The sequence below is a fragment of the Alligator sinensis genome, unplaced genomic scaffold (genome assembly GCF_000455745.1).
Source record: "Alligator sinensis unplaced genomic scaffold, ASM45574v1 scaffold27_1, whole genome shotgun sequence".
Taxonomy (NCBI): Eukaryota; Metazoa; Chordata; order Crocodylia; family Alligatoridae; genus Alligator; species Alligator sinensis.
In genome coordinates, this window is record NW_005842554.1 from 779,353 (window position 1) to 794,834 (window position 15,482).

Genomic DNA, 15,482 nt, shown 5'->3' on the forward strand with positions numbered 1-15,482 from the left:
TGGAACGGAGCCCCTCTCCCCACCCTGTGGGACAACCAACCCAGCACAGCCCCGTTAAGGTGAAGGGGCAGGGAGAAGGGTTAATTCCTCCCTCTGTCCCTTCCTTGCAGTTCCATCCTGTCTACCAGCTCCAGGGGCCACCGCTGCAGCCCCCTCTCCTTTGCTCCCCAGTAGACAGGCTGACCACAGCTGCAATGAAGGAGGGAAGAATTAACCCCCTCCCTTCCCACTTTACCTTAATGGGGTCATGCCGGCTGGTGTCTCTGCTAGGGCTGGTCCTTGCTCTGGCTACAGAGCAAAGGGGAGGGCCCAGGCCTGCAGCCAGAGTAGAGAGCCCTGTCCAGCCCAGAGAGCATGCCAGTATGCTGGGGGTGTCTGGTTTATCTTAAACCAGCAAGAAGTCTGGGACAGACATTGCATAAACCAGTTTGAACCAAATCAGTTAAGTCTGATACTACATTCAACCAGGTTTATCTCAAACTAGTTTTGGCCATTTTGAAAATGGTTTATGTGCACTGAATGTCTGTTCTGTTACAGGTTTAAACCAGTTTATGATCTCTTAAACCAGTTTGTGTGTAATGTCTGTCCCTAGCCTAGGAGCTTTTTTACACGTGCAAGTGCTGCAGTGCTGGGTGCTTTGAAAAGCACCTGGTGCTGAGACGCATACAGTTGTGTAAGTGACGAAAGCAGCATATCTCCAGTGCATCACGGGACAAAAAGGCACGTGTATAAATTGCCCTAGAAGCAAAACTGCTTTAGTCACAGAGTCATCACAGAAAATTAGGATTGCAAGGTATCTCAAAGGGTCATCTAGTCTAAACCTCTGCAGGGCCACCCCTAATTATAGTGTGGCACTCCCTCCAAATATACCTTCTTAGTAGGGCTAATTACCCCAGACAAAGCACTGCAGATGCAGACAGAAGTGACATTTTTGCCCAATCTGGCCCCTGAAAGTGCTCTACAGCAGTGACCAAACAGAAGTGCATGGCTGCAGAGTGCTTTAAAAGGGCTCAATCCCATGAAGCTCTGAACCCTCATTGCATGAGGATGCAGATGAAGGTGCCCCAAAACAGAGCATTTCAGTAACTTGCGTCTGTGCTGCCTCAGCACAGAAAGGCAGGGGGCAAAGGAAGCAGAGTGAGTTCAGTCTGGGGTTTTTCCAGCTGGCTCTCGAGGGTAGGGTGGGTGTATTAGAGTCCCACCTGAAGTAGACGGGCTCCAATCTATGCACTCCACCTTCCAATGCCAATGGCGAAACCCCAGAACAAGCTCACCTCTGTTCCCTTCCCCCGCTCCCATTCTGAAAACAGCACCAGGGCTGAGGCAGGAGGGAGGAAGAAGGGCTTTCCTAAGAGAGACCAGCTGCAGGCTCACACCCAGCAGTTGGATTCCCCAACCCCCTCAATCTAGTAAGCTCTGAAAAAATATACTGTATAATACAGTATTATACTTAATACAGTATAAAGTATTAAAATATACAGTATTAAGAAATGTCATAAATATGCATAAACCAACTTATTTCTCAAAAAATTGTCCCTTGGTTTAACAAATATCAAGTAAAAAAAAGTTACCACAAAAACCTAATCCAATTCAATATTTTGTTATTACACCAGAAAACTGATCCTGCGTCTTCCTAGCTTTGGTATAGCACACAAGTTCTGGACTCTTGCTATTTAAGTCCAGTCAAGTTGATTAACCTTATTTCTGGTAGTTCAAGTAAAAATTAAAGTTACACTGGATCTTTAGTACTATTCTAGACATTCACGTAATTAAAGTTTCAAGCTTGTATTCTTCATTTGATGTAAAAGAGTGCTCACTATACAACCCATTAAATACAAAACGATTTGCACAGCCAAACCTAAAGGAATTCTTAGCTGAAAATGTATTTAGTTTCCACTTGTGTTTTTTATACTTTGTTCAGTATTTCTCACATACAATATATTGTTAAAAAAATATGACATTGGTTAAGAGACAAGTAGTAGCTTTAGTTATTTATTTACCAATGTGAAAAAATGTCTTGCCCCAATTTAAATAAAAAAAAAATGTGGTGGGATTCAGGAGGGGGTTTTCATATGCACAAACAGCTGTTTAACTTTTGATATGCATTTTATTTGCCTTATATTTGCAATTATCTGCCAAAGGAGAATGGGTGAAACTTTTCAGCAGTCCCTGCTATTTAAAATACTACATCTAAATTAAAAACAAAATAGGAAAAAACCCAGTGACAAGTTTCCCTAAAACCTGCACCAATATAAACTGTCCACAAGTTGACACTGTTTTAAACCTGACCTAAAAACATACAGACAACATCTAATTAATTTTGGATGGAAGTAAAAGATTATTTTGTCGCAAGCCACAGTAAGATCACTACCAAAATACAAAAACAGAGCTTTTTTTCAAATAAAGATTCAAACTTAAATGAAGTCTGCAATGCAGAATTCATAATAAAATTAAACTGGAAACAATATACCCAAGTTGGCAAGACATAAGCTTACATTTCCACAGTTCCTTCACTGAAGTTTATGAGACTGCTAATAGCTAAAACAATCCAAGTGTTTCATCTATCCCAATTTAGAAAAATGTATAATATATTGATGCAAGAGGAAAGCAATATAGGGTGCTTTAATTTATAGATATAATTTAGATTTATAAAGTGTATCCTTCTTGAGTGCTTCAGGGGCAGCTAAATGGTTCGGTGAAGTTTATAAATCCAACATGTAAAATCTCATGTTTGTGGGACGGGAACCAAAGCTTACAAAATTGTTTTTGAGTAGTCTCTGTATTCCCACACAGCTTTTGTGCAACAGTTTACTGGTTAGAGCACTACTGAAGGAACTAGGGACCTGGTTTCTGAGCCCCTCCTTTTGCCTGCAGAGATACACACTCATACCATCCACCCTAAGAGATCACTAACTACAAGTCTAATAAATGGCTCTGATGAAGCTGGGCTACTGAGCAGCCAAGAAAGCTAGTCACAGGGCCAGAAGATTAAGTTATCTCTGTAGTTTAATAGGACACTCATCTTGAGCAAGGGAAGCTGGGTGTTCAGTCCTAGCTCTCAAAATTAATTAATTTTTGTCCTATTCCCTGAGCTACACTTTCATTAGGAGGTCATCAAACAAAGTTCTACTAGTTTGTCTCTCCTAAATGATTGGAATAAATATCTGAAAGTTTGTAAGATACTAACAAAGTACTATAGGTTTGCATGATAACATACTGGAAAAGATGCCTCCCATGAGGATTACACAATTTTAAATTAGAAAAGAAACTGTAAGGAATAACCAAAAACATTTGGATAGGACTGTTGTGAAAAGGGCAAGTTATATAAAAAGAACTTTTACAGCTCTTGTCCTTCTCACAATAGTCCTATCCAAGTATTAGGAAGGTAAGGTAGCAGTCTAGCAAATCATTCAAGCACTAAAGGGCAAGGACTCTAACTCTCCCTAAATTTAGAAAGTTTTTCATGCAGCTTGATAACAGAGGGAAGGAAGCCAACTTCCACGCAGACTAATTACATGTGGCACAAACAGATACAACATTCTGAGTACTGTTTAAAAAAGATTAAAAAACCCAAGCAAGTTTAAAAAACAACAACACAAATTAAGCTACAGAGATCCAAAATTTTCCAAGCTAAAGTCTGTTACACTTAAAAGAGCTACTCATCTAGGAGCATGATCTGTCTGCTTAATGCAATAATATATTTGTATTTATATTTATTTATTTAATTAATAAGAAAAGGTTTACAGACAGATCTTGGGCTTCAGTGACTCAATACACTGAGATATCTGCATAGCAGAACCCTTACTCTAAGAGAAACTGAGATGAAATATAGAATGTAACTTTAATATCCTATGTATTTTTTTTGTTTGTTTGAGCAACCTAGCTGCAAAATTTATTACTTCCATTAGCATTTATGGTTCCAATATCAACTTTCATTCTCACTTGTTTCAGCCAATCATTAGAGGCCCCTATTTTGGAAACATTTATAAAGGTGTTCAAAATAGAATTTTAAGTCAAAGAATTTAGTAAAAAATTTAACACTATGCTAAAACAAATCACCATAACAAGTAAATTTCTATATCAAAAGACCAGAGTTAGGAAGGTTTGTTTCTGCCCATGTTGCTTGAATGTATACATTTAGGAATAACACCTCTTTATTCTTCTAATTTTGTCCAACTTGATTATTATAGCAGGACTGATAACTAGTAAAAATCATTACAACTCAGCCAAAACTTTAAAGATGTGTTTAAATCTGCTGGGTTTTTGGTTGTAGCCATGTTGGTCTAAGGACACAGGCAGGCACGGTTTCATAGTTTCATAGTTGGTAGGGTCCGAAGGGACCTGAGCAGATCATCAAGTCCTGCCATGGCAGGAAAAAGTACTGGGGTCAAATGACCCCAGTGTAGTTGTGATTTTTTTTATTAGATATCACAATAAAGGATATCACATCTACTTGGGGAAGCCTGTTTCTTATCTTGACTTAATGATGGTCACCAGCACCCTAAGCACTCAGGCAGTACAGAGAAAGAAGTCACCTGATTCAAATGCAGTGTGTCTGAAAACAGACCGACTAGAAACAGGGAACAAGTAAACCAATGACCCTGGAACTAGGTAGGGATGGGGAGGAGGGGGCAAAACTGGGATAAGAATCCTCGGGAGTCGAAATTAGGACAAGCCAAGGTTCCAGAAAGAGAGAGGGTAGAAGGTATCAAGCTTAGGGAAACAAACTTAAGAGCTTGTGTCAGAGCTTGGAACTGAACACAAGCATTTATCAGTTGCATCAGTTCTCTGCTATCAACAGAACACATTTGGTTCCCACTGGCAAAGCACACCTCTCACAACATGCTATTGCATGTACCCTAGGACAGGGGCGGGCAATTATTTTGGGCGGAGGGCTGCTTACCCAGTTTTGGCAGGCTGTTGAGGGCCTCATGGGTAGCCCCACCCCTTGACAGGAGCCCCACCCCCTGGGTCACCATCTTGGGACCAATGTCCCAAGGCCAGCACTGATGGGGCCCAGAGCGGGGCACAGGCCGGCAAAGGTCTGTGGAGCCAGGCTGGCCTGCACCAGCAGGGACGGGGGAGCTGGCCTGGCTCCATAGAGCCCCTGCCAGCTGGGACCCCGCACTCCTGCCACCCTGCTCTGGGCCCCACCCACACTGGCCCCATGCTCCTGCTGGCTCCCCACTCACTCACTTCCAGTGCCTCCCAGCCCTGCGGTACAGGCAGGGGGCAGCACTCAGCCCCGACCCCCTGCTCACCAGTAGGGAAGCTGGTGATGAGCGTGGGGAAAAGTGGCCCCTCGCCTGCTCCATGGCCGGCGATCCCTGCTGCAGGCACTCGCAGCCCGTGCAGGGCTGTCTGGAACAGGCACAGGCAGCCTCCTGCAGGCTGCAGGTGGCTGCAGCGCAGGGCGCTGGCCATGGGGCAGGCGAGGGGCCACTTTTCTCTGTGCAGGGAAGGAGCACAGGGAAAAGCTGAGCATGCGGGGGGGGGGCGCCCTCCCCCACCCAGGGACCCACGCTGCAGGCACTTGCAGCCCACATGGGGCTGTCCGGATCAGGCACAGGCAGCCCCATGCCAGCTGCAAGCAGCTGCAGCACAGGGCACCGGGCATGGAGGGGCCGCTTCCCCCCCGCGTTCCTCCCTGCCTGGGGTCCCACCCCCCTCTTACCTGAGCTTGCCATGCCGAGGCAGCCACATGCACCCAGCCCAGAAACCATGGCTGGGGCTTCCGGCTGGGGGGCGGGACCAGGTGGGCCCCGCTGTTGTGGGAGCCCACCGGGCTTCCCCTGGGTCCTACTGCCCTTGGTTCCTGTCATTTTTCACAGGAACCTACGGCAGAGAAATATTAATTTTCTACATTTTTTTTTAGGGGCCTCGTGGGCCGTATTTTGCCCACCCCTGACCTAGGAGATGATAATCCACTGTTGCTATCAGTTACGCTATCCATGAGCTAAAGTGGAAGAGATCTGTGCAGTGAATCATATGGGTATCATGATGTTGCCATGACAGAATTTCTGGTTTAAATTCTTATATAATTCTCTAGATTTTTAAAAGACTATATTAAAAAAATTAAAAGTTTGTAAAATTAAGTAATTCTGCTTTTCCTCCATCTTCTTTTCAGGCATCAAAGCATATGCAAAAGTCATTTAACAGATTCAGTGATTCTCAACCAAGGTGCCGCACAAAGTTAACACCTCCAGGTGTGCAAGTGAAATTCACAAGATAAACCCAGAGGTTCTGGCTGGTTGTGATCTTTCTACATTCTCTCCAACAGAAAAATTTCTCTTCTATATTTTTGTAGTAAAAAAAAGTGAAATTTAAGAGCTGGCATTTTCCAACGGGTGCCCTGAATCTATGGGAGTTGAGAACCACTGCAATGGATGAAGCACATATCGCCCTACTTATGCACAAGAAATACCAAAGATCAACTATAATTACCTAGCTTTTTAAGCAGTTTTGAGGGTAAATACAACTGTTCACAAGCATAGTACTCCTATCTACTACTAGTTTTATTAGTGGCTTAACATAAAACAAAAATAGAAACTGGTTTAGTCTGAGATTAGGTTCTCATACATTTGTTGCAAGAAAGCAAGCCACCATTAAGAGAAAGAATACAAACACAAGAGTTCATTAAAAATAAATGTAAAAAACCCTTTGTCAAATGTATTTTATTTGATATCAAATATTTCTAGTCCTGTGAGGCTTCCTAACTTGCATTCAGTACCAGATTTTTATTTTTTTTTCAAATGAACAAAGCTGAATAAAAGAGCGTTTGATTAAAGCTTCAAAGACTACTACACACATACTTATCCCATTTCAAGAACCTCACCATGCCACTCAGATTTTAAAGTTGAGGAACACAGTGAACTTTTACTTTTTCCTCCCAAATACATTTACCTGAGGACATAAAGTTAGATTCCTAGAGTTGTATTTTCAAACTAGAAAACCACACTCCATCATGATTAGGAATACAATCCTTTCTTTATATGCAGCCACTGAAAAATGTCTTTTTCTAATGACTGTTTTAAAAAGTAAACTGGATTAAGCTGTTGATCCTGTTTGTAAAAAGGCAATCTGAACTATTCATAATTTGAAATTAGCATCTGAAAAGGAACATTCACCAGTCTTTTACTCTTTATGCATTTTCATGCTACCAACTGGAACCCTAGATTTCATTTTTGATATTTCTTCTACTTGGTACAACATTTTTTAAATAATTTAAAATGTATTGATCAACCGCAAACTAAGGGTTCCAAGCCACTATTCCCTTGTACGCTGTAATAATTTAAACCAGTGATAGCATTTTTAATCCACGCTGCATCTTGACTGGAAGCATTTTACACTCATTCAACTTTTTCATGCGACTAAACAAAAAACCCAATTCTGATCTCTTGTTTATATATACTATAAACAAAAGTACTATTTTAAATCTGCAATAATTCCACCAAAGCCAGGGGAGTTACACTGGTATGAAAATTAAGGTGATGTCAAAATCAAAGCTGAGATAGAAGATAAACAGAGCTCCACATATTACCTGCATAGGAAGTGCTTAAGGTTGTCTCTTAATCTCTCTATCATCATATTTTAAATGTGACTGAGTTAATTTATTAAAGGGACAGATTTACAAAGTATTGGGGTGCCTAAAGATGCAGGGAAGTATCTAGAGAAATTTGTAGGAGCATATAAGGTTAGAAAAAGCCAAACCACAACAGTGGCACAAACACAATGCCAAAACATTCAACTGAACTGATATGATGATACTCATTTATATAAAAATGTTGTTTTTTTCCCTAGGGTAAAGTAACTTTAGTAAATTTTTATTGCAATTTATAAATGTAGAGGAACTAAGCTTATGTAACAGAGTGCACTGAAAGTTCTCTAAAATTACTAAAACTACACTAAGTTCACATATTTTCTAAATTTGCAAGATCCTAAGTGTGGATTTGATAACAAGAAGCCTTTCCAGAAAGATTAGGTATAACATTGGATTAAGAAACAGCCTCCTGAAGCACAGTCCTGAGCAGATGTGGACTTGGAGGTTACACATGTCAGTAGATGAACTAGTTAGTGAGATAACCTGAAAGTAATTAGAAATAAACAAATACAGAGTAAACAAAGCCCCATTACTTCATTGGGAAAGAGGGCATTATAAACATTCCCGTTGACTCTGCAGACAAAGATAGATCTGTTAAGAAATCCACAAACAGCACTTTCCCATCATCTCACTACTGGGCAGTAGTTCCCCTGTTTAATGCTTCCTTACTTCACAACAGCATTGAAAGGAAAAAACTCATTAGTGTTTATAAGGTAGATCCTATGGCAATGGGACTACATATTTATGATGCAGAAAATACTAAAGTACTTATGCACTGCATCATTTCTTTCTCCCCTCAGGTCAGGGACACTCATTAGAAAGCAAAGTATGCAAGCTTCAAAGGCATATGTAATTTGGTTTTTGCTTGAAATTAAGAAATGTTTAATAAAATATTTAAAAGTTTTACTGATCTTGGCACTAAGTCTTTTTACTGTATACACATGCCGAGGACATAAATTTTAAAATGTGTGAATGTTTTGAACTTGACCAAGTCAAGCAAACAAAACAAAAAGGAAAACGGTGTAGGTGTTACTACAAACAGTTATTTTACTGTAGCTTAGCAGCATTTTATATAAAGTGTAGCTGTTCCTTTACCTTTTCTTTAACAATGCTACCAAGTAAATGACTCTCTCTTGTTATACTTAGGATTATTTTTCTGTAAAGACTTAAATTAGTAAATTAATAAGTCTAGCCATCTTTGAGCTACAGCTGAGGAGAAAGCAAGAGTATATTAATTTGTACATCTCAGTGGAACATTTTGAATGGCTGATACAGTGATCCTAGAGTTTTCTGAAGTAAAATGAGTAAACAACTAATTTCTTCAGTAAATCTCAGTTTATAAATGTTAGTGAGAAGTGCTTGGATACCTTATATTTAAATTAAAGTTTTAAATTAGAACTCAAGGTAAGAAGCCAAATAGTCTAATCAAGATCTGTCTTAAGATTTTACTTTTATTAGCAGACACTCATTTTCTTTAAACTAATGGAATTCCAATTAAATTGGCTTTGTGATGTACAGTGAAGTTACAGTGCGCAGAGATTTTTTTTTTGTGTTATAAAAGTGACTAAATTACTTTAAAGTCCACATCTGAAGGAAGGATCCAAAGAGGATGGAGCTAGACTGTTCTCAGTGGTGACAGATGACAGAACAAGGAGCAAGTGTCTCAAGTTTCAGCAAGGGAGGTTTAGGTTAGATATCAGAAATAACTTTCTCACTAGGAAGGTAGTAAAACAGTGGAACAGGTTACCCACAGAGGTGGTGGAATCTCCATCATTGGAGGTTTTAAGACCTGGCTAGACAAAGCTTTGGCTGGGATGATGTAGTTGGGGGTGGTCCTGCCTTGAGCAGAGGATTGAACTAGATGACCTCCTGAGGTCCCTTCCAACCCTAATTTTCTATGGTTTTCTTAAGTTGATTAAATGCAGCCAACACTGAGCATGACTATAAACACATGGGCCACACTGGACAAACATGATGGGAACCTACCACAAGAATAGGTAAATGCAACCCATCTGAATAAGACGTAGTAGTGCCCATTACGCACAATCTCCCTCACCCCCATCGATGACAGGGACCGCACATAATGGGCACTGCTACATGAGCCATAATACTACATACCCAGACTCGCTCTGTTAGCCCCTCTCTCAGCTTGGTGCATGATTAGTGTGGCCCCACCCTACATGAGATGGAGCCAGACTAGGTTGCCATGTGCCTCATCTACCCATACATTTTTGGAGCATTCTAGGACTTGTGACAAAAATACCCAGTTCCAGTCAGGAGTGGGGGTGAATTAACACATGGCTCCTTTGTGGAGAACACACATATATTGAGCAGTACTAAGCTGTGGGGTCACTGTGGCTTGAAATGCTGTTGACTCTGGAGGGGCCCAGCCTAATGAATGATGTGATACATCAGGGGTTTTCAACCTTTTTTGAGGAGTATACCCCTCCTGGTGGGTACCCCCTTCCAGATGTGGAGGGGGGGGTGGGGAAGGTCCCCTGGGGGCCAGTCAGTGAGCAGGGGGTCCCCCAGCAGCCAAACACAAAGTGTACTCCCTGGAGTCTTCCCAAGTACCCCCAGGGGTACACATACCCCCGGTTGACAGCCCCTGTGGTACATCATGAGCCTTTGGCTTTGGACTACTATCATGCATATGGAACTGTAAAGTTACAGGAGTGAGAGTGTGCGCACAAAAAAAAAAGAGTTTGCAGTATATAAGCAGGTGCCAAAGTGCCGCTCAAAAGTGTATTTATAGAGTATCTGTGTTAAAATTCTCAGCAGTTTCTAAAAAAAGGTAACATGCTCCAATTCTAGATAAAGTGCAGCACCAAAATTTGATACCAGGAACTCCTGGTATCAAGAAAAAAAAGCTCCAAAAATAGTGGTGCGGCGCATCCTCCAAGAGCGTGTGCCAGAGCAACTGGAGGCTGAATGCTCCAGGGAGATGCTCTGGCTGCCACCCTGAGCATCTCCACTGCTTTAGATGACTCCCAACTTCTCCGGCACACTAGGAGCCAAGAGAAGTGAAGAAATGGCTGTTTACCCAGAGCAGGGCATTTTACCCAGCAGCATACCCCATGTGCAGGAGCGTATGCAATGGCAAAAAAGCAGCTGCACAAATTTGTGCCAATGCTATTTGCGCCACAGCAATTTTATTTGCACCACAGGAAATGAATGCCCCTGCATTTGGGGATATGCCCAAAGGGAGCAGAGTCTAACAGTAAGGAGAGGGGGAAGGAGCTGCCAGAGAAAAAGGTTGAGTGGCAGCAGAAAGCAAAGGGCTACCTAACCCCCCAGATTTTTTCCCCCTGCTGTAGCAGTGGGAGGAGGACAAATTTAAGGCAAACCACCAATAATTAGATTCTACACCTGGAAAATTGTAACAAATGTATAAATTTTCCATATAAAGAACCTAATTAATCAGGGGCTATCTTCTAATCAGGATCATCTATTATTTGAGTAAATACACTACTTAAATGGCATTTGGCCAAGTAATACTGATAACACAGTGAGAAACTTAAACCTATTAATAGAAAAAATATTTCAGAGGGAGACCACCAGTGGAAATAAGAGATGTTATCTTGCAATATCTGCCTGCAGTCAAGACACTGAAGCATTATGCTAGTAAGTGACAGCATGATCAATATTAAAAATGGAATAAACAGAAGTGTAACTGGATCAAATCCCCTTTACTCCTCAAACTGGTGGTGACTGATCCCTCTTGTTAGGTCATTTGGAAGGTAATTATTACCCCTTCAATTTTCTAAGATGACCTCAGATTTGGACTATAAACTGATGTCATTAAGGCACTGATCTCTCTAGTAACATGCTAAATAAAAAGGTTTCTATAAATTTGTTAAGTTACCTTTAGAAATACAATTCAGTCTAGAATTCATTAATTATCTAAGACTAATCTTGCACTATTTTGGCAACTGCATCTTCACTACAGAATTGATGTCTTGCCTGTCTGCAGTTACACAACAGTAATAAAACTACATTCATTTTTACCCAGTACTCTGAATACAGTGCTGAAATCTTGAAGTACTAAGCTGAATAGCTTACTTATAAAGGCAAAGCTACTGCAAAAAAATTGGAGTTACTTCGGAATGTCTTTTTGTTAAGAGAGTGCAAGTGAAATTGGCAAGCCAATTTTTATTTTGAAAAATTACTGTAAGTGAGGCTGGGCTGCTAACTTGAGAGTCCAAAGTAATGTCAGCTAGGGATTACATGTAATTGGTTTATATTTTCTCTCCAAAGAAAGGAGAAGTTTTATTAGGGGAAAAATATATCTGGGTGTGAATGCCTTGGATAACAAATGAGGAACAAACATACACACCTAAAACTAAGATCTTGGAACATTACTTCTTTTTATAGAATGCTTACATATTTGAATTACGAATACAATTAGAAAAAAAAATGAAATGTTTCTCCCTTTCTTATGTGAAGGCCATATTTCTGTCAAGTTTACTATATACATTTCTATGCTTTCTGTCATGATACCAAGAACTAAAACAAGAATAAAAGCCTTACAGTTTAGTCTAACAGATCAAGAATAATGAGACTTAATTACACTCATTTCATCCTAGCACAGGATCTGGTAAACAGAAACAGCCAGTGGCAACTGGATTCTTGACCCAGAAGAGAGTGCATACAGAAACCACCTAATTCCTTTTACTAGTTTTTAACACAGGAGCACCAAACCTTTATAGCATCTGGTGCTTTGAGATACATACCAGCAATCCTCTTCATCATTGCAATTCCCTAGTTCTAGCACTTCCACTTCATCCAGAGCAGTATCATTCAAGAGGTCTCCTAGATCGTCACTCTTCTTATTGGGACTCTCTTCACTTGGTTTAACTGACGAATCAATACTTGTTGTGATCAGGTCTTCCCCAAGCTCCATACTGCTACTCTTATCCATGCTTGAAGGACAGCTAACTCTTACATCATTATACAGTATTTCTGTATTATCTGTGTGTTCTGAATTAGGAGACACTTTTTCAGTAGCAGTATTGTTGCAGTACTGCATTTCAGAAATCATGTTTTTCTTTAAACAATCACTCTCTTCCTCCTCTGTTCTTATTTTGTTTAGCTTGCTGTGTAGATCTGCCATTATTTGTAATTCGTGCTTTTCAGTGATAGCGTTGATACTATTATTAATTTCCATTCCATTTAGACCTGGATCATGGTTCTCCACGCCACTGTCAATCTGGCTCTGAGCATTTGTGCCGAGCACACTTCTACGGCTTCTAGTTCTTAACTGCTGATTTTGGATCTCCAGTCTCCTCACTAGTTCCTGCAGCTTTCGCACCTCCTCCAGCTCTGGACCCACCTGATCAGCACCTGGTTCTGTGTCAGGACCCATAGCAGAATTCTCTGTTGAATCCTGCCCCAGGTCAGGTTCCAGAGCATGATCTTGCTGTATGACAGGTGCACTGCCAGGAACTACCATCTTCAAGAACACACAATTTCACTCTATGAAATAAAAAATACATGAGATTAAATGCAAGAGTATGCATACAATTTTAAATAAACCACAGCTTTAGATCAGCACACACACAAACAACCTTTGGCACGTTAAGAGATTGAACCATGGACAGCAACAATAACCTGAGTTTGAATTTAAAGGGTATGTGCTACTGATTATATGAATCAGTCAGTTTGAAAACAGTTATAAATGTAAAAAACATATATATGTACATAGCATAATTTTGGCTTTAGAGCACTTTCTGAACTGAAACTCCAGTTATAAACTGTAATGTTAGGTTTATAGAAGTAAATGGATAAGTTGCGTCACAAGAGATGCAGAAACCACTTATTTCCACTGTCTCCTTCAAGCATATAATAAAATTAGCCTTTTTAAAATAAATGATCAATGGAACACTCCTATCCTTGCAAGCCATGTAAAGTGAACTTCAAGAAGAATGTGGACAAGCTCAAAAGGGTGCAGGGAAGGGCCACCCGCATGATCAAGGGCCTGGGGGATAAGCCTTACGAGGAGAAACTTCAGGATCTGGGTTTGTTCTGTCTGGGTAAAAGAAGGCTGAGGGGTGACTTGATAACCACCTATAAATATGTCAAGGGAGACCAGCAGGATGTGGGAGAGCAATTTTTCAGAAAAGCACCCCCTGGGAGGACAAGGACCAATGGGCACAAGCTAGTTTAGGCTAGACATACGGAAAAACTGTCTGTCTGTACGGGTAACAAGAATCTAGAACACAATCCCAAAAGAGATGAACACCACCAGGGATGGCAACTGTACCAAGAGGCTGGACAAGCACCTCATTGAGCTAATTTGAGCCCAATTTCTTCACGCCCATGGCAGGGGAATGGACTTGATGACTTACAAGTCCCTTCCAGTCCTTCTTTCAATGATTCTGAGTCTAACCTGTGCAGTGTGAGTAGATTAACAGCAGACATGCTTCAGAAAAAATATCAAATGTTTGTTCTCAAATTGGTTACTCTGTGCAAACATTGTGTTAGAAATTAGATTAAACCAGTCTCCTTATATGTGGTTGGGTACAATAGTTCAACTTCCACCTGTTTACATATGGATACATTGAAAAAGGCATTGACTGAAGGAAGTCAGGAAGCAGAGCAACTGAGCTGCTAATTTCAGACAATGCAATCATTGAAGATTTGGTAAAAGCCTTGGCTCAATTATAAAATTAACACTTGAAGCTCAAAAAAATACCCAGAAAACATTTCTCTGGACTTTGGAAGAAGGTGGTAGATCAGTGGCAATAAGACTGCAGCAGCAGTTATGGTGGAACACATGAGAGTGATCACATGCAGTGCTTTCACTGGAATGCTTTTGCTGTTGCAGTTGAAAAAGTTGAGGCAAGATCTCTGCTGCAAACACAGCAAAGAATGAAATATAACAAACCTCAGATTATAGACTGGCATGTTTTAGGAAGAAAAATCTCTCTCTGCTTCTCTGTGGTTAAGTGCTCCCGTTTATCTTGTGCCTGTGTTGACCGAAAGAAGGGTGTGTACAGAACCACCTCTCTGAGAGCCCTAAAGTGCCCACGTATACAGATTTCTGAAAACGTATACAGCGATGCTTGTGCAAAATGCACATCTTCCATCGTTTCTAGCAATTTATCATTTTAAAACTATTCATAACTACTTCACATCTACAATGAAAAAAAATATCCAAGGAAACTGCCCAAGCATATGGAGGAAACAGTGAAGCAGTACCACATGCAAAGTGCTGCCAGATACACAAAGGAAACACAAGAAAAGAAAAAAAAAAAAGAAAACTCCTTGTAATGTCCTTCAGTTATGTTATCTGCCACTACTGGAAGTTTTCGATATAAGCTGCCTTTGGCTGGGAAAACATGATTTCAAGGTGGTGGTATGAGACCTGGGCACATTTAACCCATAGAAACATTCTTGGGCACAGAGGATTGCAGTTAAGAGTCACTTAAAAAATCAAAGGGATAGCGATGCCTGCTTTCCAGCCTGGTGCCACTTGCATGTGAATACTACCCCTTAGGCTTCCTTAACGTTCCTCTTTTGTACCTGTTAGTTTTTCGGGTGCGCACTGGTCCCTGGTTCAATGCTGGAAGCCAACTAGAAAGGGTGCCACACAAAGCAGGGAGCAGCAAGCGCAGGAGCGCACACAGGCTCCCTCCCTGCAGCACCGCCTGCTCCGCTTGCCCCTGCCCCTGTCCCCCAGCGACCCGGCAGGTCCCAGGCAAGGCAGCAGGTGTCCCCGCAATAAGAGGCGTCGCCCACCGGATGCCTCGCCCCGGTAAAAACCGGCCCCTTCACAGCTCCCGCGAAATAAAGGGCGCTGGGCAGGAGCCGCGGGGAAAATGCAGAGACTCCCCGCACCTGAGGCTGCCGCCATCGGGCCGGGAGAAGCGGCCGCGGCCGG

At 41.4% G+C, this 15,482-nt stretch overlaps 1 protein-coding gene across 2 annotated transcripts in view; it reads right to left on the minus strand.

The window, feature by feature from the left end:
- LOC102382751 (SLAIN motif-containing protein-like) overlaps positions 1-15,457 on the minus strand; it is a 38,775-nt gene extending 23,318 nt beyond the window's left edge. The window contains exons 1-2 of one of the 2 annotated variants that reach the window (XM_006032182.3): positions 15,125-15,457; positions 12,334-13,075 (exon numbers count right to left, since the gene is read on the minus strand). In XM_006032182.3, coding sequence (XP_006032244.1) covers positions 12,334-13,052 — 719 coding nt within the window. In that variant the 5' untranslated portion in view covers positions 13,053-13,075; positions 15,125-15,457. The remainder of the gene's footprint in view (positions 1-12,333; positions 13,076-15,124) is intronic. The other variant, XM_014523963.2, reaches the window with a different exon arrangement.
- Positions 15,458-15,482: the final 25 nt, after the last annotated feature.